A 26,733-nucleotide genomic window follows, 5' to 3' on the forward strand; every position below is an offset into this window, starting at 1 on the left:
CATCCTATTTAGTAAGATAAAGCAGAATACATAATAAACAGGTCAGTAGTTATCTACCTGAAATAGCCTATAATTAACATTTGATGTCTAAAAAGTTTAAATAGCAACACCAAGGAATGAGGTATGTATGTTCTCAGATATCACATCAGACTTTCATTTTATGCAACTAACTGTATTTCACAACTAGCATCTTACAAAATAGAACAGTACTATTGTGCCTGTAGAAGTACTGCATTAAAAACAGAAAAATACATTACTACAAGAAACCACCAAACATCACAATTGTCAGGGGCTACAAAAATCCATTCTTTTAGCTGTTATGAAGATGTACCACATGTTGGGAATAATTTAGGATTCACTACCAGAAAGGTCCATTCAACTTTTACATTGGCTTAAACTTATGTATTTTGAATGCAAAAAAAAAAAAAAAAAAAAAAAAAAAAAAAAAGGAAAGAAAAGAAAAGAATCACAGGAGTGTAAGTGGACCATCTCACTGAAAGGAGCTAAATGGACTTTTGTACTCAACCAAATATATAATTTCAATCTATACATGGATTGGATGTGTGTGTATCAAAACACTTATTGGCTGTAAACAAAAATGCAAAAATCTGTATTCACAAAAATATTTTATTGGTAATTTTACATATTACCAGATGGGACTGTAAATAGTTCTGCTCTGTATCAGTATATTGCTAAGTGCATAAAATATTGACAGTTTATGCCATAAAGTAGGTTACTGTGGGGTTTTTACACATCATTTATGACATAATATTTTCTAATAGGCCAAATCAAAATAAAAAGAGGTTGATCCAAAATTAAAAAAAAAAAATAGTAATAGTATTGTTATTTCCTTATTCTTGTGCAACATCTGGTATTTCTGTAATGAAATGGTAACTGATTATATGACACTAGGTAAATCTGGGGCAAGGGAACAGCACTAAGCAGAAACAAAAACTGTACTTCAGTAATTTTTAAAGCTTTACCAAACTTTTGTGTTTCCCAATGTTAATTTTGCCAAATGCTGTCATGTGAGGTTAAACGTAGAATACCAGTGTATAGTGACAGTGAGTTTTCCTGAACTGTAGAGTTAACCAATTGATGTCTAGAATGGATTTACTTTTTTTTTTTTTTTGTATTTGCTTGTAAACATTTCAATAAGTGTTTTAAGTGTGAAAAAATATTGGTAAAACCATTAACATAATTCATTAACAGTAATCTAGTAAAATGTGTCAAACATTGGCAAAAATTCATACAAATGTTTTATTTAATAACATTTTCCTATTTAACCACACCAAGTACCAGCAGGTGTTTTTAAGATAATTATTACGAAAATTCTGTTGCAGCAATAGTTGATTAAGTTGATCTTTGACTTGCATACATATAACTATGTTTCACAATTTTCAGATAATACATATTTAGGCAGCTTGAACTATGTTATAAAAATTTAAATTCAGTACATGCCAATAGTAGAGACTCCAAGAGTTGTTAGAATTCACTAAACTAAAAGTGAAGATGGACTTACCAGTAACACTGTGTATGAACATTCAAACCACATTTTCATGGCACCTTTACACACAAAGATTAAACAGTTGGTCTGAAAATGCTTCGTAAGCATTTTTAGATTGCATTTAAATTATTTCTACCACTGCAATTTTTTTCTTCTTCCTAAACTGCATAAATTATGTTTCAGTAAACATACCAATTGTGCATGGATAATCTGTCATGAAAATGTGGCAACAGGTGGCAGAAGTTACATATTTGCATGTTGTAAAGAGAAGAGGCTAAAGAAACTGGAGGAAATAAACTTTAATGAGATTCCCCGTTCAGTGACGACGCTTCTCCTCTGGGTGAAGATGACCTGGACATTCCCCTCTCTGTGTTATCAGAGCTAGAGCCGCTCTGACTGTGTTGATCTGCAGACACAGCACTGGAAGCAGGTGGTGACTTAGTTTTCTCCTTAAAGTCTGTAATTATGACCGTCAGATCTCCAACGGTAACTTCCAAATGCTGAGCACTACTTCGATCCACATTTTTCAATCGTGGCCTAAAGAAAGCATAATGAATCACGTTAGAAACACACACACCATCTCATTCTCTTGTCTTTCTCCTTCTTACTAGGAGCTTTGGAGAACATACAGGTAACATCTGCATAATACTGCTTTGTGGAACATGTAGTACATAAGATGACAGTGTAGCACAAGTGTTTATGATAGAGTATTGCCCATAAGTTTAAAAATAGGTGACAGTAACACCTTTTCCACCTTCAACTAAGATTATATGAAAACTTATCGCGTGAATATTTTAACTGTGTGACAAAACAAACCTTCACACGTGCAACTTATTTTTATTTAAATTATTATTTAATTGTGATTTCCATTACTGTGGCTAGAAGTTATAAATCTGACCTAGGAAAGGATGCGTCCCTGCCGCAGCCTTAAGCAACAATTCTAGGTAGCAAATGGTGTTCACTAATGAGGATGTTGGTGTCCAAAAAGCTCACCTGTGCCTTCTGAATTTCAACAATGCAGTTTTAGCTACAAATTCCACACAGAAGTGCAGCAGTTGTAATTCATTTAAAAATCTCAATAAGACTGCTAGTGCAGTATTTATATTGCCCTTCACAGAATAATTCTGGCATCCCTAACACATGCTGTGATTTAAGATATGCAAAGAGCTCAGTAATCATATAGCACAGATAAATTAAGTCCCTTCATCTATTCTTTCATTTGTTTGATTTTCACAACATGAAGAATCATAAAAGAACACTGAATGATATTCTGCCATCACATTTTTGCTAGTGATGAGCATAAAGGACTTTAAATTCAGAATTTTCCTTTGACTACCATGGCAAACTGTCATGAGACAGGTGAATTTATACAAGCAATTTTGAATGGCATATCTTTGTGCACTTAACTGACTCCACAGCTTTCACCAGCTCAAGCTGCAATAAAATAAATTCATATGACATCATATGTTAGCAGGTGTGCTAACAGCAAAGTCCTAACCTTTACCCTATCATCTGACTTTGTTTGAAGTAGAATTGGTTCCCAGCCACTTCAGCTGAAACACCTCCTGCTTTTCCTCTGCTAGAATAGAACAAGGATTTGACATCTTGTTCCCTTGGGGCTGAAGTAGTGCGGCTGAAGAATCTAAAAGAACTGAAAAGCTGCTGCTGTATAGCATGGGCACAGAGAAAAGTTCAGCATTATCAACCTGCATAAGTGGTGTGCCTGAAGCTTGTTAATCATATTCAGTGTGCATTCAGATTTTATGATTGTTTCCAGCAATAATATACAAGTTTTCAGGCAATGAGAAAAGGATATCCTCGTTCCCAAGAGGATATTGAAGGAATCTGCTTAAACTAACTAAGCATTTGTATCCAGTGAATCAAATCTGTGAAAAATTGTTTGAAGTGCTTAAGTATTTTTTCCAATAGCCATCCCTAATGCAAATCTCAATACCAGTATTTCATCCGAGATTTTTTTTTGTTTTTTTTTTTTAAGTGTTTGCTCTTCTTCCCTGTCTCTCTTTTGCATTTTTAATGTACTACTGCAATCCAATAATGATTATTTCCATTTATAATATTTAATTAGCTTCATAAATATTTACTATTTTAACTTCAGGTACTTTTTAACTGAAGTGCTTCAACTGCATGTGGTAAGACAGACAGTACATCTGAGTATTAGAGAAAAATGTAAATGCATTCTTCCTGCTGGAACATCTCAGTCTCCTTAATCCTAACCGTAACTATTTTAAAGCCTGTACTCTCCTGACTCAAAATCTCTCCCAGCTTCTGATCCTGATGATCCTATTTCAGGCACAAGAGAAGCATCTGCTACTTCTCTGCATAACTAATCCCAAAGGATCTTCCTTGGCTGGACTATTCTGGAATGCTTCCAAAAGAAATCAATAGTTCCTCCCACTTTTGATTAGACTACATGTCTTGTATACTGCTGAGCTTTCTGGCACCACATCTCTGCTGCAATAATGTTATGCTTAGGCAGTGATGGTTTGGAGGCTGGATTTGCTGCCTTTGTTTCAGAGCTTTCTTCTGGTCAAGAATGAGGCTTTTACAATGGCTTGCTTGTACTGTAATGTGTCATGACTTCCATTCCAAGAGTCCAAAACTTTCATTCAGCATCCCAAATAGCACTGGGATTTTTATCACTAGGTAACATACATATCTTACCCTGTCACATTAATTTCTACCCTAGTTCAAAATCTCTTTTTAACTATGTCACCTTCCCACTCTCCTGTAATGAGATATGTTCTCTCCCTCCATCTCTCTTCCCTGTCTCTTTTTACCCCCATTTCTTCTCCACTCCTCCTGCCTCTCCCAGCAATATTCTGCATGATAATTAGTCCCTCCAGTTCCCTCTCTTCTCCTGAGCCTAGCAATCATGTTTTGCATAACTACCATTTTATGTGGTGTGAAAAAAAACAGTTGAATCCCTTAACAAAAATATCCAACTCTTTCTAAATTCAGCCGGTCTCCATCTTCTGGTTAAAACGACAAACTGCAACTTTTCATTGTGCATAACAGGCATCCTACAACAACAGAACTTCAAACATTTAGCATTACTGTTGAAAGAGTATGCCACAGGACTCACAAAGCAGTAAAATCACAGAACATTTTTTTTCGTATTTGCTTTTCTAATTATGTTTTACCAATACAGCAAGAGTTGCTAAAGTTTTTACCTGGTTTTCTTATGACTGTTCTTTTTGCTAGTTGTTTCCTTTTCACTTTTGTCCTTTTCTACTTTGTCTTTTTTCTCTTTCTTTGACTGTGTAGGGGGCACGAATTGCTGAGGAACCTGCTGTGCAACCAGCTGAGAGACGGGTCGAGGTTTCCTGTGTGCACATATATATAGAACATATGTATATACACATAAAGCTTAGGCTTTACAACAATAGGCTAAAACTTTCTATACAGCAGTTAGTAGCATTAACACGCAACACAAAAAATTAAACCACCACCACCACCACAATGATATATACATATACATATATATCTATATATCTTTCTCTGAGAGTATTTCATTAAAATAGTATATCAAAATTAAACCTGTTGTGGCCTTTTGATTCACTTGCATTATCAATAAATACAACAGTTGAGGTTTTTTTAAGCTTTTGGAGACAAGAATTTACAATGTGTTCTCCTAAGTGCTATATCCAGACTTGCATGGAATGAGCTCCAAACCATGAAGCCTTCTGGAAGAATACTTCATCACCTGCTGCCAGTCCCCTCAAATGGAGCACATTTTAAGTGTACTGCAGTACTGAAGCACACAATCCATGTCTCAAAAAGTAAAAAGATGACCTTTCAGGTATCACAGCTAAACTCACTGTTGGCCTTACAGTGTTTTAACTTCAACAAATTCCCTGAAGGTAATGACAAATCCTGTTGTGTATTCTTCACAGAAAAACAAACAAACAAACAAACAAAAAAAACCACAAAACAAGAAACATGTACAGCAGTACTAATAGAATACAGCTGTCAGAACACATATACTCTAAAAGCTGGCATCAGAAGCATCTGACCACATTCTATCAGGACACACAACACAGGTTTCTTGAACATGAAAATTCTAACCTGAAATGAAACCTTCTAGTTCTTAGAATTCAACTAAATACCTACTCATGAGCTAAGTCCACACTAACTCACAGAGAAAAAGATGAGCAATGGATTACTTAGTAACAAAAACCCATCTTATATCAGCTAGCAAACATAAGAGTGTATGCTTTTCAGGTGACTAAAGCTGAGTACTGCAAGTGGTACCTTGAAAAACACCCACTGTATTGAGACCAAAATCAGTGAAGTGACTCAACGGGCTGTAACAAGTGAGCACGTAGGATATTTTCATGAAAATCTGCCTCAGAACTGTTTTAACTTTGTCACAGCAATTCGTAAGAAAATAGGAAGAACAGAGGTGAAGTTGATGCACAAACTTATAATTTTAGGTGGAAAACACTTGTGAAATAGAAACAAAATTATCATCTCTCTTGATTGAAAGAATGCTCCAGGAGATGGATGAGTGAATCACTACTTCTCGTGATGGCCGGTTGACAATCACACCAATACTGTAGTTACCTGAAGGAATAATCTGACAAGTTACCAAAGTAAGACAGTAGTGAATTTCTTGATGCAGATTTGTTGCCCAGTGTTGTGCACAACACCACGACCAGAGAAACTTCATAAAGAGCAGGGATGAGAAAAAAAAAAAAAATCTATTCCACAAGTTCTCAATTTGGAATAATTTGAATTCCAGAGGGCAAATTACAAGGGCTGCTCTGAAAGTAATCCCTCCTTTTTATTATGTTGGCTTACAAAGTCACAGGCAGATGTTGGTGGTACGGCTGTAGAGGTACAATCTTCCTACCAGTATTTCATTCCATGTTGTTGCTGTGTGACAGATGGCAGCTGAGGGGCGGTCTGACAGAATGGAGTCTGACATGGAAGTGTGGATGAAGCAGAAGTATGTCACTGAATTCCTCGATGTGGAAAAAACAGCACAATGAAATTCACTGGCTTCCTGAATGTTTATGGAGACCAAGCAGTGGATGTGAGCACAGTGAGGTGGTAGGTGGTGCATTTCAGCAGGGGCAACAGTGATGTGAAAGACAGGCCATGTCCCAGATAGCCATGCAGATTTTTATGAGCGCAGTATGCAGACTCTTGTTCATTATGGCAAAAACACATAGCTAATGGTAACGACTATACTGAAAAACAGTTTTATCGCTGAGGATTTGCTCTACCAAGTAGTGTTACTGTGCACTTTGTATCCATTGCACTTTCCATGGAAATAAATAGAAGGCATTACTTTGAGAGCAACCCACATAAAATATTTCTGTTAGAGTACAGTTGGGAAATTCAGAATAGAAGTTTGTTTATTTAGTGCCTAGTACCATAAAACGATACGGGGAGAAAAAAGAATTAAAAGATCTTTGCCACAAGGAACAGAGGTCAACTAAGACAAAAAAAAAATCACAATTAAAAAAGAAAAAAACTAAGAAAAAGAACAAATTCACATCTCTCAACAGTGATTTAGTCTTTTAAGGCTCATTCCCTCCCCTCCCCTTCCCTAGGTACTCAAAGAGGGGCCACTGAACTGCAGCTGAGCACTGCAAGGCACTCAGGCTTCAGAAAGTAACCTCACCACTCAATGAATTTCAAACCACTAGAACTGTTTGTGATTGAGCTGCAGCTGAACCATGTCATTCAAACATGAAAGAACTTACACAGAGGAAAGGTTTCTTGCAGAGAAGTCAAATATATGAAAATCTATTCCTGTGAAAGGAAATTGATTTTGATGATTTGCCAAAATACAACAATTTCAATTACTGGATTTCAAAAACAGTTAAGACTCCTTGTAATAGGCTGCTACGGCTAAGTGCTAAGTCTGCCTTTTAAACTATCAATACATTTATGGTAATTTGCTTTTTGAGCATGTTCAAGAGCAACTGAGCTAACCAGCTTTCATAAAGAAGCTCTATAAACTTATATATTAAGATTATCACATTTTTGCCTCTCCCAATGGGACAACTTCACAAGTGAACAATCCAAAACCGCAGGCAAAGGCGCTTATAAATACATCTTGTTTGTTTAGATACACAGCCTCTCAAAATGGTGCATTTTTATTTAATAATTCACTTTGGTTGTTGTATGTGGAACACTCATCAACACAGGCATACACTGTTACAAAACGCTAAGAGCTAACAGTCCTTTCCAACCGAGGTGAACTTCATGGTGACTTCATTTCATTTTACAGGATTTGATTTTGCTGCTGTTTTAGGTGATGCATTCACAGAAACTGCAGAGAATTGCCTCTTTAGGATTTCTGCACAGAAATGCATTCAACACGAATTCTCCCAAAGGCAGGAAATATTTAACAATATGAAGGATGGGCTAATTTCTGCTGTTGGCATACTCAAAAGAAAAACAAAGGAGAAAAAAACCCACAGTGCTTTATACCATAGAGTTCACATGCCTAGAGATGAAAAGTGTTCATCCAAAAACACACACAGCACATCAGACCCACATCATATCTAAAACTCTTGCCCCATTTCCTTTCCCAGGGTGCAACACAATGCCTCACCGCTTGTAAATCCTTTGGGACATCTTCTTTAATCTCTCTCACCTGATAGCCATCAATAACCTGTGTAAAAAGAATGCTGACCCTCTGTAAATGGTGAGCAACTTGGTCCAAGTGCAGCAAAGCAGGCCAGCTTTGAAAACTAATTGAACAATAGCTCTATATAATATCATAACTTCTGCAGCAGAGTACAGTAAACTCTAAGTCATCTAGGTTGTACATCAAACATGCAACAGGACAATGCTGGTTTAATGCTGAAGTATCTCAGGGTCTGTGCAATCTCACCTCAAGCACTTTGTGCTGTCTGGGGTACCACGATATAAGAATAACATAAAACCATTAGCGAGCATCTAAAAGAGGGCTATAGAGATGGTGAAGGTTCCAAAGGGCAAGATGTATGTGGCTGAGGTCCCTGGCTTTGCTCAGCCCAGAGCAGAGGAGCTGAGGGGAGGCCTGATGGCGACTGCAGCTCCTCACAGGGAGCAGAGGGGCAGCGCTGAGCTCTGCTCTCTGTGACAGCGACAGGGCCAGATGGAACAGCATGGAGTTGTGCCAGGGGAGGGCAGCTGGGGGTTAGGGAAAGATTCTACACCAGAAGGTTGTCCGACCCTGGAGCAGGGTCCCCAGGGCAGTGGGGATGGAACTTAGCTGCTGGAATTTAAGGAACATTTGGGCAATGCTCTCAGACACAAGATTTGATTTTTGGGTGGTCCTGGGTGGAGACAGCTGTTGGACTTGATGATCCTTGTAGGTCCCTTCCAACTCAGGTTATTCTATGATTCTACAGATTTATTTCAGTCAGAGCACAAGCACACTTGCACAGCGCTGCTTCTATAGCCACCGTGAGTCCATAAAGCAGTCTCTGGCACTACTCACAGCACAACTCCAATTCTGACAGACCTGAGATGCTTCTCAAAGTAGCTCTAGAGTGGACAAATTGTGACAGTTTTTCCATTAACCAACCCCATATATACCTGGGTCTCCAGCAGCTCCCATGCAGCCCTGGCTGCAGGGCTAGGTGAAGATTCTTCCATGTGGTGCTGCACAACCTGAACAAACAGAGCTCACCAAATTAAACTGCCAAGCAGCACAGTGCAGACATCAAAAGTCCAACAGAGCAGCTTTGATTCAGTGTGAGTCATGACGGACTTGAACTAGTTCACATAGAACTATTCCAGTACCCACAGATTTCAGAACTTAGAAATTTTCATGTGGAAAGTTAGATGATGTAATCTCACTGTTGAACTCGTATACTTTGCCAACCCATTAGTGGAAGAAGTGCTCTAACATCTATAATATACCTTTAGAGAGTTCAGGTATTCTGAAGAATATATCATACAGAACACATTCAAATGCACACTCTTTCTCGAAGCTGTATCTCCTATGCTTTGCATATTTTACAACTACAAATCTATTAGAAGTTTTAATTCTCAATATTAACAGAGTGGAATTTTGGAAATGCTGCCAACCTCAGCTTTCAATCAAGCTGAAAGATGGCCTTCAACAGATGACCTGGATCCATACTAATATGGTCTTTTCATTCTCTCTCCTCTTCTCAGATCCATCCATCTCCTGGTTCCAAATTAGACAAAAAGCCCTTGCTGGAAGCTTTTTTGGTCCCAAGTTGCAAATTATCTATTTTGTAAAGCAAAAGTGCCATGTGCACAACATACCTATAGGTTTTTAGAATATCACACATTAAACCAGGCATTTGTCTGCTGCTGAGCCTTGGTCAGTTTACTCTCCACATTTTTCCTCTAACAACTATAGCAATATTCTAGCTCAGTTCTATTTGCTTGACAATAGAATTCAGCTTTCAAATTCATCTTACTCCCTGCTTTCCTATAAAGCTCTTCACATCTTACCCCACCCTAGATACCAGAAAGAGTTGCCTCTGAAGTGCTATTCCTACAGCAGGATGTTGTGTTGTAGCTGCCCACTATAGTAGAGCTCAGTGTTTGGTTCATGGACAGATGAGATGCTCATGCCACCACACAGAACAGATAACTGCTATACACCAAGAATCATTTATTCAACAGAAGAATTTGAGTTTTCAGATTTATCAGGAATATCTACTACCACATTTTTATTCCCAGGATATGTTTCACTCCTGAGCAAAACAAAGCCTGTGGTTTTTCTTCAAAGCTCTCATCTGTTTTCATGTAGAATTTCTACCTGGCATTCCACACTTCCTATAATTTTCACTCTTCGTTCCCCTGCTAGAAAATATCTTTACTTCTTAAAATAAATAAACAAATTTTTCAAAAGGCATGTTTCAGAGACTTAAAGAGGTTTTATTTAAAGATACCCCTAATTCCTAAGCAGTACCATTTATCTGAACTTCCCTTCCCTTCAGGGAGGCTCTGACCTTTTGTTCGAGACAGCAGATTCATCCCTCAAGAAAGAAAGCTTAGAAGTATCTGGAGCAAGAATCCTTACTGATTTTTCCTAGCCCCTGGTCACAGAATCCTGTCCTCAAGAAATGAAAAATCCACATTATTCTTCAAGAACAAAATATTCTTCACTTTCAGGTAATTCGGGAGGACTGGACGTGGGCTTCCAAGTTGAAGACAATTTCCAGGTCATTTGCCTCTTGGTCACAGCCTGCCTGACAGCTCTTCCCACAAAGACTCAAGCCAGGAATCCAACATGTTTCTGGACATCAGCTTCATGCAATCTGCTCTGCCTCACCAGCAAGGCACAACAGAACTGGCTTGGAAACCAGTATCCTTAGTCAAATAATGCCCTGAATTTCATCCCCCAGAGATTTTCAAGAATAAATTATTGCCAAAAGGCCTTACAAGCAGTAACTAATCCACTTAGACAAGCCATCTTTAGTCAAACTCTTGCAATGCTGAATGGTAGCAGAATGGGACCAGCACAGGAAATAAATGCTTTGGCCATTACACACACTACACACACATTCTCTTTATGATGTCTTCTTGGAAAAGTCTTGGAGTTTCTTCTAAAAGATGCAGTATAGGTATGCTGATGCATTAAACCCAGATTAAAGCCCAGAAAGCTTGTCATAGTTCTGACAAAGGTAACAGGAACTCTAAAAGTAAAGTCAGGAGTTCTCAATGAAATATCTTCAGGTAAAGCATAATGGAAAAACCTCTGCCAGCTTCTAGAAAAAAATACCTGAAATTCATCAGCTGTAAACAGAAGTCCAACAGTTCTTTCTTACTACTTGTGAAGGAAGACCATTTTGAAAAACAGCCTTCCCCAAGCTACTCATTTCTGCCAATTACAAAGAAATATGGCTATAATAGCATCATTATGACAATACCTCCACTTTCTATCTGATTAATAATCCTTTTATTTTTCCTTCCATCTTATGCTGGATTTACAAGCTTATTCAAATTCATCTTTGTCGTACTTTAATTCAGATGACATGGATAGCCAAAAATGTTTGTTCAAGCACTCATATTTGCTTTAGTCACAGAAGCTTTTCTTTCATTTGCCTATAATCACACCGCTTGTTTCTTCCTTTGACAGATCTGCTGTCCTATGAATTCCATATAAAACGTGTCCCATGGATCATCCTTTAGAATGAACTTTCTACCGTCACAGCCATCCATCTCCGTTGACATTCACTGCAATCAGAGAGTCTCAATCTTTAATATATTAGCCCTCACAATATTCCATCATGGGAGAACAGTACTGCTAACTCTGCAACTATTTATCAGCAGAAGCACAGAGAAACTACTACTCCTACTTTAATTGTATCTCACTGTCCTCCCTTCCACTTACCCCCTTCCAGGGGTCTGTCTCCCTTTTTGGAACACAAGCTTTTTGAGGCTGCTGTCGAACTCTTCTAGGTTTACCCTCCAACAAATTTAAAATTCTTCACTTCTTATCAAAAGTACAAGACTTTTGTGTATTTGTTCACCTAGAAGCTACTCTAGATTGACATCACTATGAAAACAACTCCATTCCTCTCTCCCTCTCTCTCTCTCTCCAGTGCCTTGCAGACCTGATAATCTCCTTTCCATCTGCTACTGTGGGACTTCTCTGTGATTCTGACTAAGCTGAGTTATGTTACTCAACATTTTTTTCAAACAGAATTCTAATTTCAATCATTCTATCAGCACTCCTCCTCCACTAGGCTTTGCTATTCCCTCATCTAGAGAGGATTTCAAAAGTGCCTTGTTAAGATGTCTGGGGTTTTCTAGTCTTCAAATCTCTTAGAATTTAATAACGAGTTTAATTCTTCTGGCAGCATGTAGACTGAAAATCTTTACTTGTCTGCATTTTGTAGCACACTGCCACTGGAAAAAAAGAGTAATCCCTGATAAAGGAGAACAGGTCTTAGAATAGACTGTTCAGCCTTCTCCTTCTCATCGCTTCAGCCTTTATGAAGACACTGACAGGGTAAAGAAACAGCCAGGCTGTATGCTTTATACACATGGTATGTGAGGCCATTTCCAACAACCATTTTTTCAGTGTGTAACCCATTTGCTAAGAGCAAACATTTTACATCACATAAGTCAGTACACTCTTGGAAAAGGTACAATTTCATATACTAAAAGTGCATGACATAGTGCTTCTGGTACAGCATCCTGAATACGTTTCAGATATTTGTACAGAGAACTGCACATAGCTGTTGTAGTCAATATTCTTTATCACTCAGCATCTTTAGTTTTATAACCTCTATCGTATTTTCCTCATCTCTGGGCAACACAAAGAAAGCCAGCCAAGTGATGATTATTTCAATCTCTTCTGTCTCTTTTCAATTTGGGGTATATCAAATCTTGCCATTAGACACCTAGCCAAACACTGCACAAATATCGCTTCCTAAATGTCACTTGTACAAATGATTGCACAAAAATGTTGCAAGACTCACATCCCAGCTAGTTCAAAACTACAATTCTGCAAAAAATACCTTAAAACAACAACAACAACAACAAAACAGATAATTTAGAGCATTTCCACAAGAGTTTCTAGAATGCATTTGCAAGACACTACCAGATCTGTTGGCTCAGCTCACCAAGAACCGCACGTATTTTCATTCCACAGAGCCACACACTTCAGAAGGCTACAGCTTGCCCTCTCAGCACTTCCCAGAACTGTCATCAAACATAAAACACAAGCTCCAGAAGAGCTAATATTAGAGAGCTTGTTTGTTGTTTTTTTTTTCCTTAATAACTTATCTTCTTGAACAAGAACAAAAAAACATTATGGCAGCTATTCAATGTTAAGAAACTCAGTTCACAACATGCTGTTGTAAACCACAGAAAGCTACTGTTGGCAACATGGTTGGGTAGGCCAGAGCCTAGTAAGAATCTTGTTCCACTGATAATCATACGGATTGTATCATACATGTCTTTCAAAAGTCTAAGCAGAATACATTCAAGTGTATTAAAATCTTGTTGAGAACAAAGTCAAACAATTCAAATCCTACCCCATTCTTTCATTACTAGACTGAATCATTCCTCAATACAAATGTACAGGCTTTAAATATCTTCTAATTTATTTGAAGATCATTTTCCACTCACATCTATCCTGAATATTAATGTCTCAAGAAGCTAATAGAAATCTGATATCCACTGTAATACTCTAACCTCCCTTTTTCTAGTTCACAGTCATTACTGAAATCTCAAGAAAAGCTTATCTTTGCATACTTCCTACTTACTCACCATATTCTTGCTAGTCCCTAGTCAAATCTTCTTCCCTGCATGTCCTCGTTTCTATATTCAGGTTCAAATTCTCAGATATATCTTAACATAGTAATTAGAGTAATTACTTCAAAAATTAAAAGTTATTTCTAACCTCTGGGGCAAGCAGATGCATAGCCGGAGTCAGCTGGAAGATGCCTCTACTGTTATTTTACAGTAAACAACTTTTCAAACAAGTAGACAAAAGGGAGGATATGAGAAAGTGGTTTCAGGTAAATTTGTTAGGTGAAAAAGTGCTCATGTAATGCACATTATCAGAGGAATATCCTCACATAGGTATTGAATGTCTTGAGCGATTCTTATAGCATCAGTTTAAGCAACTTCTAGAGAGCACATCCATAGTTAAATACTGTAGCAATATTACAGTAAGACAAACTTCCTGCCCCTTTTCAAAGTGGTATTAATTATGCAACATTCTAACTGTAAATTTATAATAGAGCTCAGAAAGCTTTTCTTAACTCTGAAGATCACAAGACAGGTTACAACCAGCAACTTTGGAACGTGACTTTTCTATCACAGACCAATGATGCAGTTTCAGGCGCCAGAAAGTCTAAATGTCTCCAAAAGGAGATACACATATATTTCAGAATCTGGTTTTCTGTAGCAAGTAATACAGCACCTTTCTGAAGCAGGAGGTACTAAGAAATAAACTACCTTTCCTCCCACCAGCTGCTGAATTCTCTGTAATTCAGTTGTACTCCTCCATCCACCCTAGTACAGCAATAACCAGCTACACTGCAAATATCAGGTAATGAACTTCAGCACTTCCAGCACAGCATGTTTTCACTTTTCAGAAGAGTTTCTGCAAAACATGTTACAGTGTGGCTAGAGATTCTTGCATCTACACCCCTTGAGTTTCCAATGGCTTTGTCAGTTTTCCATGGAATAAATGGATCTAAATTAAATTTAGTGTCATAACTTGCTCTTACTTAGGTTCCCTGTAATACATACAGAAATCAATAGAACCAAAACACACAAACACGCATTACGTCATTGCAGTAATTGTCCTTATGTAATAACACAGAAAATCAATAACAGTTGAACTGCATTTAACACATACCAAATGGTAGAATCTTCAAAACCTTCAAGTGAGAAAGTGGAAGCTTTCAGCCTTACGTTTTAAGCCATTTACTCCAGCTTATGCACAAACTGTATCAGCAAGGTGTAAGGACACACAGTCTGGCAGTGCAGATGAGATGAAAAATGGTCACCAACTTTATGTTCTTTATTGATCTCTTGTGCCTCAATAAGACAATTTTTCAAGTACTGCTTTGACACTGAACATTTAAAGCAGTATATCCTGATATATTTTTCAGAAGGGGAGTACTGACTTGTTCCTGTCAAACACAAAAAACTAATTCCCAAATAACTAAACAGAACTGCTGCACATTTCCATATACAAAACACAGGCCAGCTTTTAATACATTCTTCCACATCATCACAAATTAGTAGCTACAAAGTGTTGAGGCTTTATTTTCTTCCACTAGGCAATTTTCCAACTAACATTTTAATTTTTCTAGGTTGAATACACAGGAAAAATTTACCTTATGAGTCACAGTTATCTTTTACTTGACCATCCGCAAGCTCTTTGAGCAGAACTTTGGGCCAGAAGAGCTTCCAAGTCCTCCCAAAATACTTGACTACACAATATTCCAGAAGTAAGGAAACTACCTTTTCAACTTCACTAGAAACCCAGAACAAATCTGTGTCTCACTGCCACTGGAGTTTTCCATAATCAAGCATGTGCAGATGACAACTTACCACCTACTGCCAAGAAGGGGATGGGAGAGGATTCATTGCTGCATAAATGAATTGGAAGTATCATTCAAAACAAAAGGCAAAGCACCAGAAATATTGTGTATGCTGAGCAGCACGGCAAACATTACAGCCAATTAGATAACACTACCTGTGGTCTATGCAGAAGCTAGCAGTGCATGTAATGATGCCACTTTACATTTTCAGCACTTAAAAATCACATTATGAAAAGCAAAAAGTATTTCCTATAGCTGTTTCCTGTACTGCAGATACAATAGTTGCTAGCAATTAAACTACACTACTAGCAGAAGAGGCCCTTGGACTGACACAGATCAGCTCACCCTCAAGTCATCAGTACTCTATTAAGCTATTTGCAGAATACAGACCATCAGATTAAAAGATGTTTAGCTTGCTGTGCCACAGGAATATGCTTGTGCTAATCACCACACCAAGTCATCTTGTGAGAAACCAGTGTTTATTTCAACACTGAAGCAGTCCATGATTAAATGCATCTTCAACGTGGTAATTTGTTACCCCAAATTATTTTTTCTCATTACCATTGCTTCTGACATATCCTAGTGTTAACAGTACAGAACACTGTCTCTACAAATAAGACAAATGCATAATTATGACCATGTAAACAATGGAACTAGTGGTCTGCACGGGAAAACATAATGCAGATCCATCTGTGTACTGCAGAGTACAATGCAATTTCTACACATACTAGATATATTTGAGTTCTAACTTTCAGACAGCTCAGATTTCCAGCACTTTCAAATTCCTAGCTGTTTTACCATGCGAATAATTTACTTGGAATTCATCCATTCAGTGCATTTCTAGCAATTCCATCTTTCAATAAAAGCTGATTCAATTAGAATAGACTTACAAGACCCGTATGGTTTTATCAGTCACTATATAAATGTGCAGAAAACCACCCCCTGAGGCAGTGTCCCTATTTAATCATTCCCTTAAAGGGAATGCCCTATTTTCCAGATGACATTTAACAGATGAGGCCAGCAAGTCTCCCGAAGACAATCGGTGTACTGCACAACCGTCTGCCCTCGGAAGAAATATTCATATCAAGACATTTAGAAAGCCCAAATTTGTCTTCATGGCAACAGCCATCAAATGTTATTTTTCCAAAAAACAGTTTTTAGGCTTCAACCTCTCACATGCATTAGAAATTCTTTCCCATATGCTACAAAGCGTGGTTTACTGACGTTCAGTGCAAGTGATAGCTACACTGAAAATATCCCATTTGAGAAACATATGGGTATCAACCCATTTGTGTTTCCTAGATGACAATGTGCTATGCAGAAGCTCAATTTCCTTAACAACATCCCCTGGGGAGGCAGTATCTGTGAATCTGCACAGAAAGTGGCAGATAAGGTCTTTAAGACCCCAAGATCCATGGGACTCATGGGGAAGGGACCTCTCAATCACATTTCCCAATCCCACAAAGGATTGGATCTGCTGCTCCTCCATTCCCTTTTAGTAGAAACTGTGATGCCTCTCATACCCATACAAAAAAAAAAACAAACAAACAACACACTCAAAACATGAGACATGCTGATGTTGCACAAAACAGGGTCAGTACTTGGCACAACGAACTTTGTGACCAAGCAGGGAGGAGCTTGTTTCTGACCCATCTTATTTGTTCTATACCACTGTCGTGTCTGATCTTTCCAGAAGGCTGTAGCATTCTACATACTTCTTCCACTCAAAGCCAGCCCCACAAAGATGTCCATCTTTTGGAGGGGAAGAAACTACGCACTTTCCCTAAAACCAACCCTCTGTGATGTTCTTCAAGAAAGATGCATATTAACAGAAAATAAGGCCATAATCATCAGTCCTTGGCTTTTTCCTTTCTCATCTAATCACAGCAATTCTAGCTCATGATACTAATCACAGAATTCAAAAATATTTGCACAAACAACTATCAGTGAATGCATTAAACCAACTTGTTCCTGCTTTTGGAGTCAGGAACTTTATTTATAAAGTTAATTTTAAAACCTTTACTCATTCGTGCATTTTTTTTTTCTACTGAGCATTGTCATTTGAATTATGCCATTCAGATATTGCATATTCAAGCATTATGGAAAAGTTTGAAGGTAAGTCCCAGTCCAATTTCAGCAAGTTAGAATGGGAAAAGTTTCCACTGCTCATTTTTATTTTTTCCCCAACTTCCAAAGAAATAAAAAAGAAACCAAGAAAAAAACTTGTAGCAGGCTTCAAGGTTATATCGTGTAGTCTTCAGTCTGACCTCTGATGGAAGGTTTGCCAGACAAAAGCCTTCCAACAACATTCTGCAGCTGAACTCTCCAAGTTCAAGCCTGCTCTACATCAACACACCACATATCAGTGGAATGCACATCAGAGAGAACAGATAATGTTCAGGATCTCCCTGTCCTACTTAAATCACAATAAGCGACTGTATGAAAGCATGTACAATGAACACTTAATATTTTATCCCACCAGCCTACATTTATTTTCTTTTTCTGCTTGGCTGTTCCGACCAAGTAGAGAAGACATCTGATACTACGAGAAACTTTTCTGTGAAGCATTCTATCCTAACGTGACTTTCAAGACGAGAGGTACAGATACGTGAATCGAGTTTTATTAAACAGGAATAAGCATAGAGACAGTTACAGCAGTGAAGTATAAATGGTTACAAAAAGCTGTGGGTCAGAAAATGCAACTTCTGACCACTTAGCAAGTAATTCGCGAGCTTCCTTTTCACCAGCAAAACCTCTCGTTTCATGTATTTAGTCTTTAGTCTTATTGAAGGTATTTATTCAAATGCCAGGATAGTTAATTATTTTTGCCAGAAAAGACATAGCAAGCAAGAATACCACTGATGACCCTAAAACAAAAAACGACGTTTCAACTAATAATTAAATAAATAAATAAAAACCAACCCACAACCAACCAACCAACCATACCAAAGCACACACCACTCACACTCAAAAGGAAAGTATTTCCTCATGAAAATTGAAAGAAAGTAGCATATCCATTATCAAACATGGAAAGAAAGAAAACGCCAGAAAGCAAAAAGGCTTCTTTGCTTCAGTCTCCACAGGGAAGATTAATTTCATATAACCAAATTAAATAGGGGGATAAGAATGCTAATTAGAATAAGAAACAGATCAGGCTACTAAATACTATATGTGGCAGACAACAACAACCAATGAAATGCACTCATGAAATCAAATTGAGCCAAAAAAGGGAAAGAGAAGTCACAAGATCGGTAAATAAAAATGCAGGAAATAACAAATGACTCAGCCTAACTCAAATTTCAAAACGGTACTAGAAGAAAATTATTTAACAGCTAGGAGCATATAAAGGATAAAGCTGAATGGCTGGAAACACTCTAGTTTCTCTAACAGAATAACTGTTTGAGTGACTAGAAGAGAAGCAACACAAAACCTTGAGTCTTGATCTGCAATGCCATCAAAAATACACTCTGTCACTCCAGCTAGACTAAGACTGGGATGAAGCTGTCCAGAAGGAAGTCCAAAATTAGGTTTGTTTTTCATAGTTCTCAAGCACCAATTACAGATGTAGGACAGCATTTATACTAAGGTTCTCCAGGTAAACTATTTAATATACTTAACCACAATGCGGGCAAAAGAATAAGGAACAGAAGAAGCAAACAGCACCACACTGAGAGGTGCTGGGAACCATCTGCCAAACCCATTCTGAGTTCAGACAAATCAAAAAGATGAAATAACAAGCCAGACAGCATAAAGCACCACAAGACCCACAGCTGCATAAGAACAAAACTACTCTAGAAAGAATGCAATAGGAAAGGACAGGAAAATGTAGCGCATCAAACAGATCAGAAAGCACAGATAAGCTAACATCATGATACTGAACAAAAGAAAAAAAAGGAAGAACCAACACCAAGCTTCATAACTTAGTGGATATTTAGAAAGAAATAATCCAACTAAGCATTAAACTTGAAGGTATGTTATTGATCTGGGCTGCCACAGAAAGAAATGGATGTGCAAACTGAAGAATGAAGAAAGAAAATCATAATACAAACAGAAGAAAACTGTTACTCACCTGAAAGGTTTGCCACAAACTTGTTTGTCTGAGAAAGGTTTGGCAAAAGTAAATGAGTGAACAGGGAAACCATAACAAACAAAGAACTAGAAATACATTGGGAAATTCATTGAGAATAGGGGGAGTACAAATCAACTTATGTTAATGAACAGGAAGGTCAGGAATCCAGAAAAGCCTGAGAGGCAAAAAAGCACTAGAAACAAGCTGTTGGGTTTACTGATCCTCTTTCAGTTCAGTGGAAGGCTTTAGCTCACAGATCATTTCCATCCTGTACTGTTAGAGCAATATGGATAAGCCAAATGACCACTAGGAGACACGTTAGCCTTCTTAGAACTATCCTTAAAATGAATCCAAATTTCTTCAGAGCTATTACTACTTTAGGAACTGTGGAAGACAAACACTAATCTATTTTTCTTGGCTTTGATGCAATTGAGCTGAACAAGCCATTCTTAACTGTGATCCTGCAGTGCCCATGAACCAAGATGGCCTTCTGGAAGTCACGCCTGCTAACTCCATTCTGAAAGCTGAGATTGAAAATATTTAATAAGTTTCTCCTCCTGTCCAAGAGCACTAAAATTAACTGTCATAGGAGAGAAAGAGAGATAGTTTACATAAAGGCATATTTTTTTTTTCTGTTAAATATTTAATTACATAAAGTATATAAACATAGTAAGCACACAATAACAGTCACCTAAATTTCTGACTGAAGATGACTTCTCATCTAATTACCGTTTTCAATATAATGCAAGAAGGAACAACTAAACTAGGTTTAAATTAACTGTCAAAGTTACACGAAACAAGCTCTACTTGGTCTTAGCCTAATACAGAATCATAGAAAGGCTTGGGTTGGGAGAGCCCTCAAAGATCATCCAGTTCCTGGGGACAGGAGGTTTCCACCCATCAGATCAGGTTGCCTAGGGCTCCATCCAACCTGGCCTTGAACATCTCCAGGCATGGGGCACCCACAGCTTCTCAGGGACAGTCTGTGCCAGTGTCTCACCACCTCTCAGTGAAAAATTTCCCCCTGACATCTAATCTAGTTCTCCCTTCTTTCAGTTTAAAATTGTTTACCCTTGTCCTGTCAGTATCTACCCACGTAAAAAAGCTCACTTCCCTCCTGCTTATAAGCTCCTTCCAACTACTGGAAGGCAGTTATCAAGTCTCCACAGAGCCTACTCTTCTCCAGGCAGAACAAGCCCATCCCCCTCAGGCTGTCTTCATAGGAGAGATGCTCCAGCCCTCTGATCCTCATGATTGCACACCACATGAAATACTGTTTGTTTCGTTCTGAGAAGACTGCTTTAAAAACGGGAAGGAAGAAAAAAAAAAGCCCGAAGTATAACAGAAGTGATAGCTTATGTACTCTTTAAAAAACATATTATTTTTTGGCTGTCCATTATATTGTCTATTCCTCATACAAGCTATGCCCATGAAGTGCATTTTAAAAAGCTGCTCCAATCAATAAAAATTACTTCATTGTTTTTTATGAAGAAACAAAACATATTTTTCAGGGAAAATCATTTCTAAATAAATTCCCAAAGAATTCCAAAAGTTCCTTTCAAAGACTCTTCTTAAAAATAAGAATTGAAACCCAGAACGACCAGATGATCTGATTGCTATCTACAAATAGAAGAGAAATATTTATTCATGCTTTTCTTCATACTCAAGTTAAAACATAAGACTTGTAATACAGAGCTCAGTAAAGCATGGATTACATAGGACTTTTCCACTCACTTCACAGCTGCAAATGTTTTCTTCTCTAACTACCACAAGTCATGAAACGCTCTCCAGTTTAAGCTCGATTCAGCCATGTATTTGTGAAATCAGCACGACAGGCGGTTCTTCCTCTTTTTCTCCTTCACAACCTTCCCCATGACATGCGCATGCGCGCCCGCACAGAGGCTGCATGCTGGAAGGCAGAGGAGAGTCCTTAACAAGCTGCTGTAAAACAGACATGTTAAACCAGATATACCAGATAAGAACCAATTCCTCCTCCTGAGCAGCACGGCATTTCAACAGAAATACAAATACCAGATTTGTTAAATGTAACTGATTTGTACTTATAAACATCCAGATGGTACATGACTAAACAAATTGCACATATTTCCCGGAGAAAAATGACCTTGATATCCAAGTTAAAAAATTAAGCACTTTATTTATGCTTCTCAAGGCGTAAAACAAACTAATGACAGCTTCAAGTAAAGACCTGTATCTCATAGTTAGGAGATTGTCAGACACGGAAAATGCACGTACTGAATGGTCACACTCTAAGGCACAATGAAGGAGCACGCACAAATATCAAGAAAGCATACAAAGATGGCATTCGAGTTCTTTCTATCTCAGATTAACTCTTTTGTCTGTCATGATTTAAAGCTCGCTTTTTGTATGTTAGGCTGAGAAAACGATTCAGTAAGGGAGATCAATAGAGCTCAGGATGTGGAAGCCATGCCCTATTCAGCTGTTATATATGTCCCTGCTTCAGAAGCACAAGGCGTTAAATGCAGGCATCCTGATTCCACAGAAATTCACCTTGACCTGAGATGACTTCATTCTGGCTGCAAATTTCAGAGGTTATTTTACGTAAATGATGTATATAGCAGCTGGACCAACATATCACAGAAGAATATCTAGGAAAAAAAATCACTCCACAGAAGTCACTTGTACATGTTTTATCTCCTTATTCTCTCTCTCTTCCTCCTCATCAAAAGAAAAATACTTCAGAACCGTGTGCGCTAGACTCACAGATTCATAGTTAAGGCTATGAAGTCTTACTGAACCCAAAGCAAGCAAGGAAAAGCTTTAACAATGAAATGAAATAAAAGCATAACAAGCATTAAGTAGCTACACTTTTGTACAGCAATCCTTCTCCTTTTAGTAGCACAGGGAATGCAATTAGTAAAAATATCCCCTGGTAGTCTGCTCTTTTTCTTAATTAAAAATAATTTTTAAAAAATCACACAATTTTATCTTAGTTTTATTTTAGTTTACAAAGCGAAAACTGTTCATGTACCCTACTCCTGTTTTCTTTCATGCGCACAGCAGAGTATCACATTGAGCATTTCAAAGGTTAAAAAGCCAGATTTGCAGTTCTTCCTGTGACGCTCCTCACATTCCCCTGCATGCTCGTCCTTTACACAGAATGGACAAGCAGTTTGTCATAGCATAGCAAAAAGAATGGGATCGTGTAAGTAGAGACCAGATCACAATACACATGCCTAGGAATCAAACTAAGGAAAGCAATATGACAGGTAAGTTTAGATCTGGATGCTGCCGCTGAGTAACAGGTGCGTTAATAGGATATGAGAAAGAAGGAGCAGAGATGTGATGGAGAGGTATTTCAGCCTCTTAGAAGGCACGAGATGTACATCCCCTTACAGAGAATGCCAATCCTCTTAACTGCTTCTTCCCAGCAAGACTGGAATTCTGAACCTTTGGTAGCTTGCAACATGCCTGAATGACAAGAACTAAGAACTGGCAAGAAAAACAAAAAACCGTATTACTGAAGAACAGACAAACTAGGAGCTCACACTTGCTGCAATATGGTTTGTCCAAGGACCCAGCCCAGCTCTTGAAGCTTAACCAGTACCAGAGTGCTCCTGTTTCAGACAGTGCCATGAAGCACAGACGGAAATGGAATGGTAGCAAGCCCACTAAAAAAGCTTTCTTTTGGGAAAGCAAGCAGTTGTAAGGGCTGGACCACATTCAGCAACCCCGCTATAACCTCCTTGGGAGCCAAATAATTCATTTCTGACTTTTCAGCACTGAAAATATCATTGCCACTGGCGCTTTTGCAGAAGCCTGGGCCTTCTCAGTGTTCCAGCAATTACTTTACTTTCCTGTACAACACAAGTGACATAGGGGAAATGATGATTTTCAAGTGTTTATGTCTCAGGAAAACTTAATTTCATGGGGCAGAGAAATCAAACCACTTATTTAGCCTGAGGACTCTTCCTCTTGCCAAACTTCAATGGCTTTTGCAAACAATAGGGTTTCACAAAGAGATCATACAAATTCTTTTTAATGGAAACTATTAGGCAACCTAAATATAGAGACGGTTACCAGTGCCCTCTTCAACACAGCGTGTTAGAGTTCTATTCAGCTTTCTTTACTCATACCTCTAATGAACTTCAGCAGGAGATCTGTCCAAGAAATGAAGGATTATTACAGCTCTAGTTTCCTTTCATTTGTACAACATCTTTCACCTAGAAAGACTTCAAAATGTTTTAAAGGTCACATATAGAAAATTACTATACTCAGCACAGCCTCCTATCAAGAGGAACACAGTAATTTATCAGTACCCAAGCAAAGATACAGAACAATTTAGGCTAGAAAGTAAATAAGAAAGCCATGTCTACATGAAAATTTAGATCCTCAGTCGAGCAACAGTTCTCCAGTAAAACATACAGGGATTTCCAACCAGCAGATAGGATTCAGCTTTCCATCTGACTCACAGCACATCTAACTGGCTCCATGCTGGGCACTGGTTCATTACAAACCCAAAGAAAAGAGTGCCACCTTGGGAGTCTGTCACGTCCTTTCTTGCAGCACCCAGGATTTCTCTTGGATGTCTCCCATCCAAGAACAACACGGTTTAATCATCCACAGTGACACTACCATGGAAAAAGTTAATTCAAGTCCATACCTGAGAGTTGCCTTCAGAAGTGTAACAAAATACGATTGAGGGATTTTAAGAATTACTCCCTCTAATCTTAAAAGTGCCACCAGTTTTAAAGATCATAATCCATACCTAGCCCTTAGCACAAAAGGTAACTCTTCTGGAGAGAGGAAAATGGTTCAACAGTGAAAACACACATAAATCTGACTCTGCACCTGAATATGATTCTGTGAAATTAACTGTACACAATTAGTATAAAAACATGCGAGTTTTAATCAACTTAACCTAATTTCCAGTGGCCTTTAAAAGCATTACACTTGACTGTGATTGCCTGGTTTCCCATCTGCAAATCTGTTCACATTTAGCGAATTTTAACACTCAGAAGCAGACATCAAACAGTTCATCACAAAAAAACAGATTTCTCTGAACTAAAAAAAGGTGATTTACTTCACTGCTTACATCACAGAGGCATTACTATGTCTAGTAGACATAGATTTCACTAATTTTAAAAAAAAAACTCCGAAATTTGGAAGTAAGAAACAATGCACACTTAAGAACTGTGCTGAAGCATCGCCTCCATCCATACAAAAATTAAGATTCAAAATGGAAGACAAAAAAGACCAACATTCCCAGTGCCATCAGAACTCCACGGTATCGTTATTCTGAACAACACTGATAAAAATGTCTAATTCTAAGGGTGGTAAGAGTGAATGGTTTAATAGGGCCCCAATTTGGTGTCTTGGACTTCACTTCCTTTAAATAAATAAATAAATAAATCCACCCAAACAGCCTTTTGTGTCTCCTTGGCACCCTAAAGATTCCTCTCTCCATAGATACAAAGCTTTACTTACCACTTCACATCTCAGCTCAGAGCTGCACCTAAAACTGCCTGGTCTAAAACCTCTCCCTGCATCCTAGACCTCAAACCCATATAAACACACGACCCAATTTAAAGCGAATGGGAAAATTACACCCACAAACCCCGTCAGCCACGCATCGTTTCGGAGTTTAAACAGAGAAATAAAAATGAAGGTATCAGATAAAACTCTGCATATCAGAACGCTGTGAAGGAGAAAACGGAAAGAAAAAAAATCACTGTTCCTAAAATACGTTCAAAATGTGTCATAGTTCAAAACCTATAAAATATTCAAGAAGGAGGGGAAAAAAGGCAACGGTGACATAGGTATCTGAGAACTGCTTGTTTTGTTTGTTTTATCTTAGTGCTCTCATCCAACTGAGTTTCCGGGTCAGCGGAACATAATTTTGAAGTCACTTTGTCTATAAGACTGGCTGGAGCCTGAGGATGGCTGCAGCCTTCAGCCGTGCTGCTTTCCCGAGCTTACATTCATCCCCTTATTTTGCTGAATGTTACCAGTTGGAGCACATCTACCTGCGATACAACAGAACGCCACACTCATTGCTGGAAAGCACGCTGTACGTGACAGATGCAATTCCTCTCAGCACATTTACCTCACTGATTGCCTTATTTATGACATATATATACATATTCGAAGCTGAAGTTACGAGAGTACTTCCGACACGCGCTCCAGTTTGCAGAACTCCAGGAAATCAACTTCAGAAATAGAGACGCATCATTCTCACCACGCATCTGCACTTACAAATTCAAATGTGTAACATTTGTTGCAAGTCATATTCAGCCCTGTTTTGAATGCTATTTGAAACGCAATTGCCGCTCACCATAGGATCGCAACTTTTATTGCCACTCAAACTTCTCCGGCTGACAGTACAAAGCAATAAGCTCGATACCCTAACAAAGGACCCTTCAATAACGCTCTCCCCGGCCAGCAGTCCCGCTGGCTGCATAAAGCCCCCACTCCCCTGGTGTCACACTGCGCGGCACGTCAGGAGGGGCAGGAACCAGGTAGGTCACCGTGTGCCTTCTGACGGTTCGAAGAGAACAGGACGCCGCAGTTCCGCCCGGGGCACGGTTAGCTGGCAGTGGGGAGGGGGGAACCCCCCGGCCCGGCTTCCCCCGCCGAACGCGGCACCGCTGCCGCCGCCGCCTCGCGAACCGGGGGCCGGCGGCGGGGACTCACCGTGTGGAGGTGCCCTTCCTCACGTCGCACATCATGCACTTGAAGGCCTCGGCGCTGTTGCGGAAGGTGCAGACGCTGCAGTCCCAGTAGCCCTCGTCCGAGGAGGGTTTCGGCTGCCGCTTCGGCCTGCAGAGACACAGCACGCGGGGCAGCGCGGGGCGCGCCGCCCGACACCGGCCCCCCCGGGCGCCATCGCCGCCGGCCCCGCGCACCCGAGCGGGCCCCGGGAAGGCGGCGGCGCTGCCCTACCTGGTCGGGCTCTTCTTGTCTCCCATGCCGCCTCCAGACGCGTCCCCGGCCCGGCCCCGGCGCGGCCCTTTGTGTATTTGTCAATAAGGAGGAGCGCGGGGGTCTCTCGCCTCTAACGGGGACCCGCGGAGGAGGAGCCACCGCCGCAACCTCCAGCTGTCGGGGAAACTCCTGCCGCCGCCGCCGCCCCCTCCTCCCTCACGTGTCCCCCCTTCGCCAAC

At 39.2% G+C, this 26,733-nt stretch overlaps 1 protein-coding gene across 1 annotated transcript; it reads right to left on the reverse strand.

The window, feature by feature from the left end:
• Nucleotides 1-418: 418 nt before the first annotated feature.
• Nucleotides 419-26,716, reverse strand: YAF2 (YY1 associated factor 2). The gene is made up of 4 exons (XM_042872553.1): nt 26,513-26,716; nt 26,264-26,389; nt 4,699-4,851; nt 419-2,044 (listed from the first exon to the last, which is right to left on the reverse strand). The coding sequence occupies exons 1-4, from the start codon at nt 26,536-26,538 to the stop codon at nt 1,807-1,809; spliced, it is 543 nt and encodes a 180-aa protein (XP_042728487.1). The 5' UTR covers nt 26,539-26,716; the 3' UTR covers nt 419-1,806.
• Between the last annotated feature and the right edge of the window lie 17 nt (nt 26,717-26,733).

The sequence above is a fragment of the Lagopus leucura genome, unplaced genomic scaffold (assembly GCF_019238085.1).
Source record: "Lagopus leucura isolate 7727_CA_CO unplaced genomic scaffold, USGS_WTPT01 Super-Scaffold_100008, whole genome shotgun sequence".
NCBI lineage: Eukaryota > Metazoa > Chordata > Aves > Galliformes > Phasianidae > Lagopus > Lagopus leucura.

Coding starts and splice junctions, on each gene's coding strand:
- YAF2 (XM_042872553.1), bottom strand. CDS start 26,538: ATGGGAGACAAGAAGAGCCCGACCAG. Junction 26,390..26,512: donor GACAAGAAGAGCCCGACCAG/GTAGGGCAGCGC, acceptor GTGTCTCTGCAG/GCCGAAGCGGCAGCCGAAAC. Junction 4,852..26,263: donor AGGAAGGGCACCTCCACACG/GTGAGTCCCCGC, acceptor ATGTGCACACAG/GAAACCTCGACCCGTCTCTC.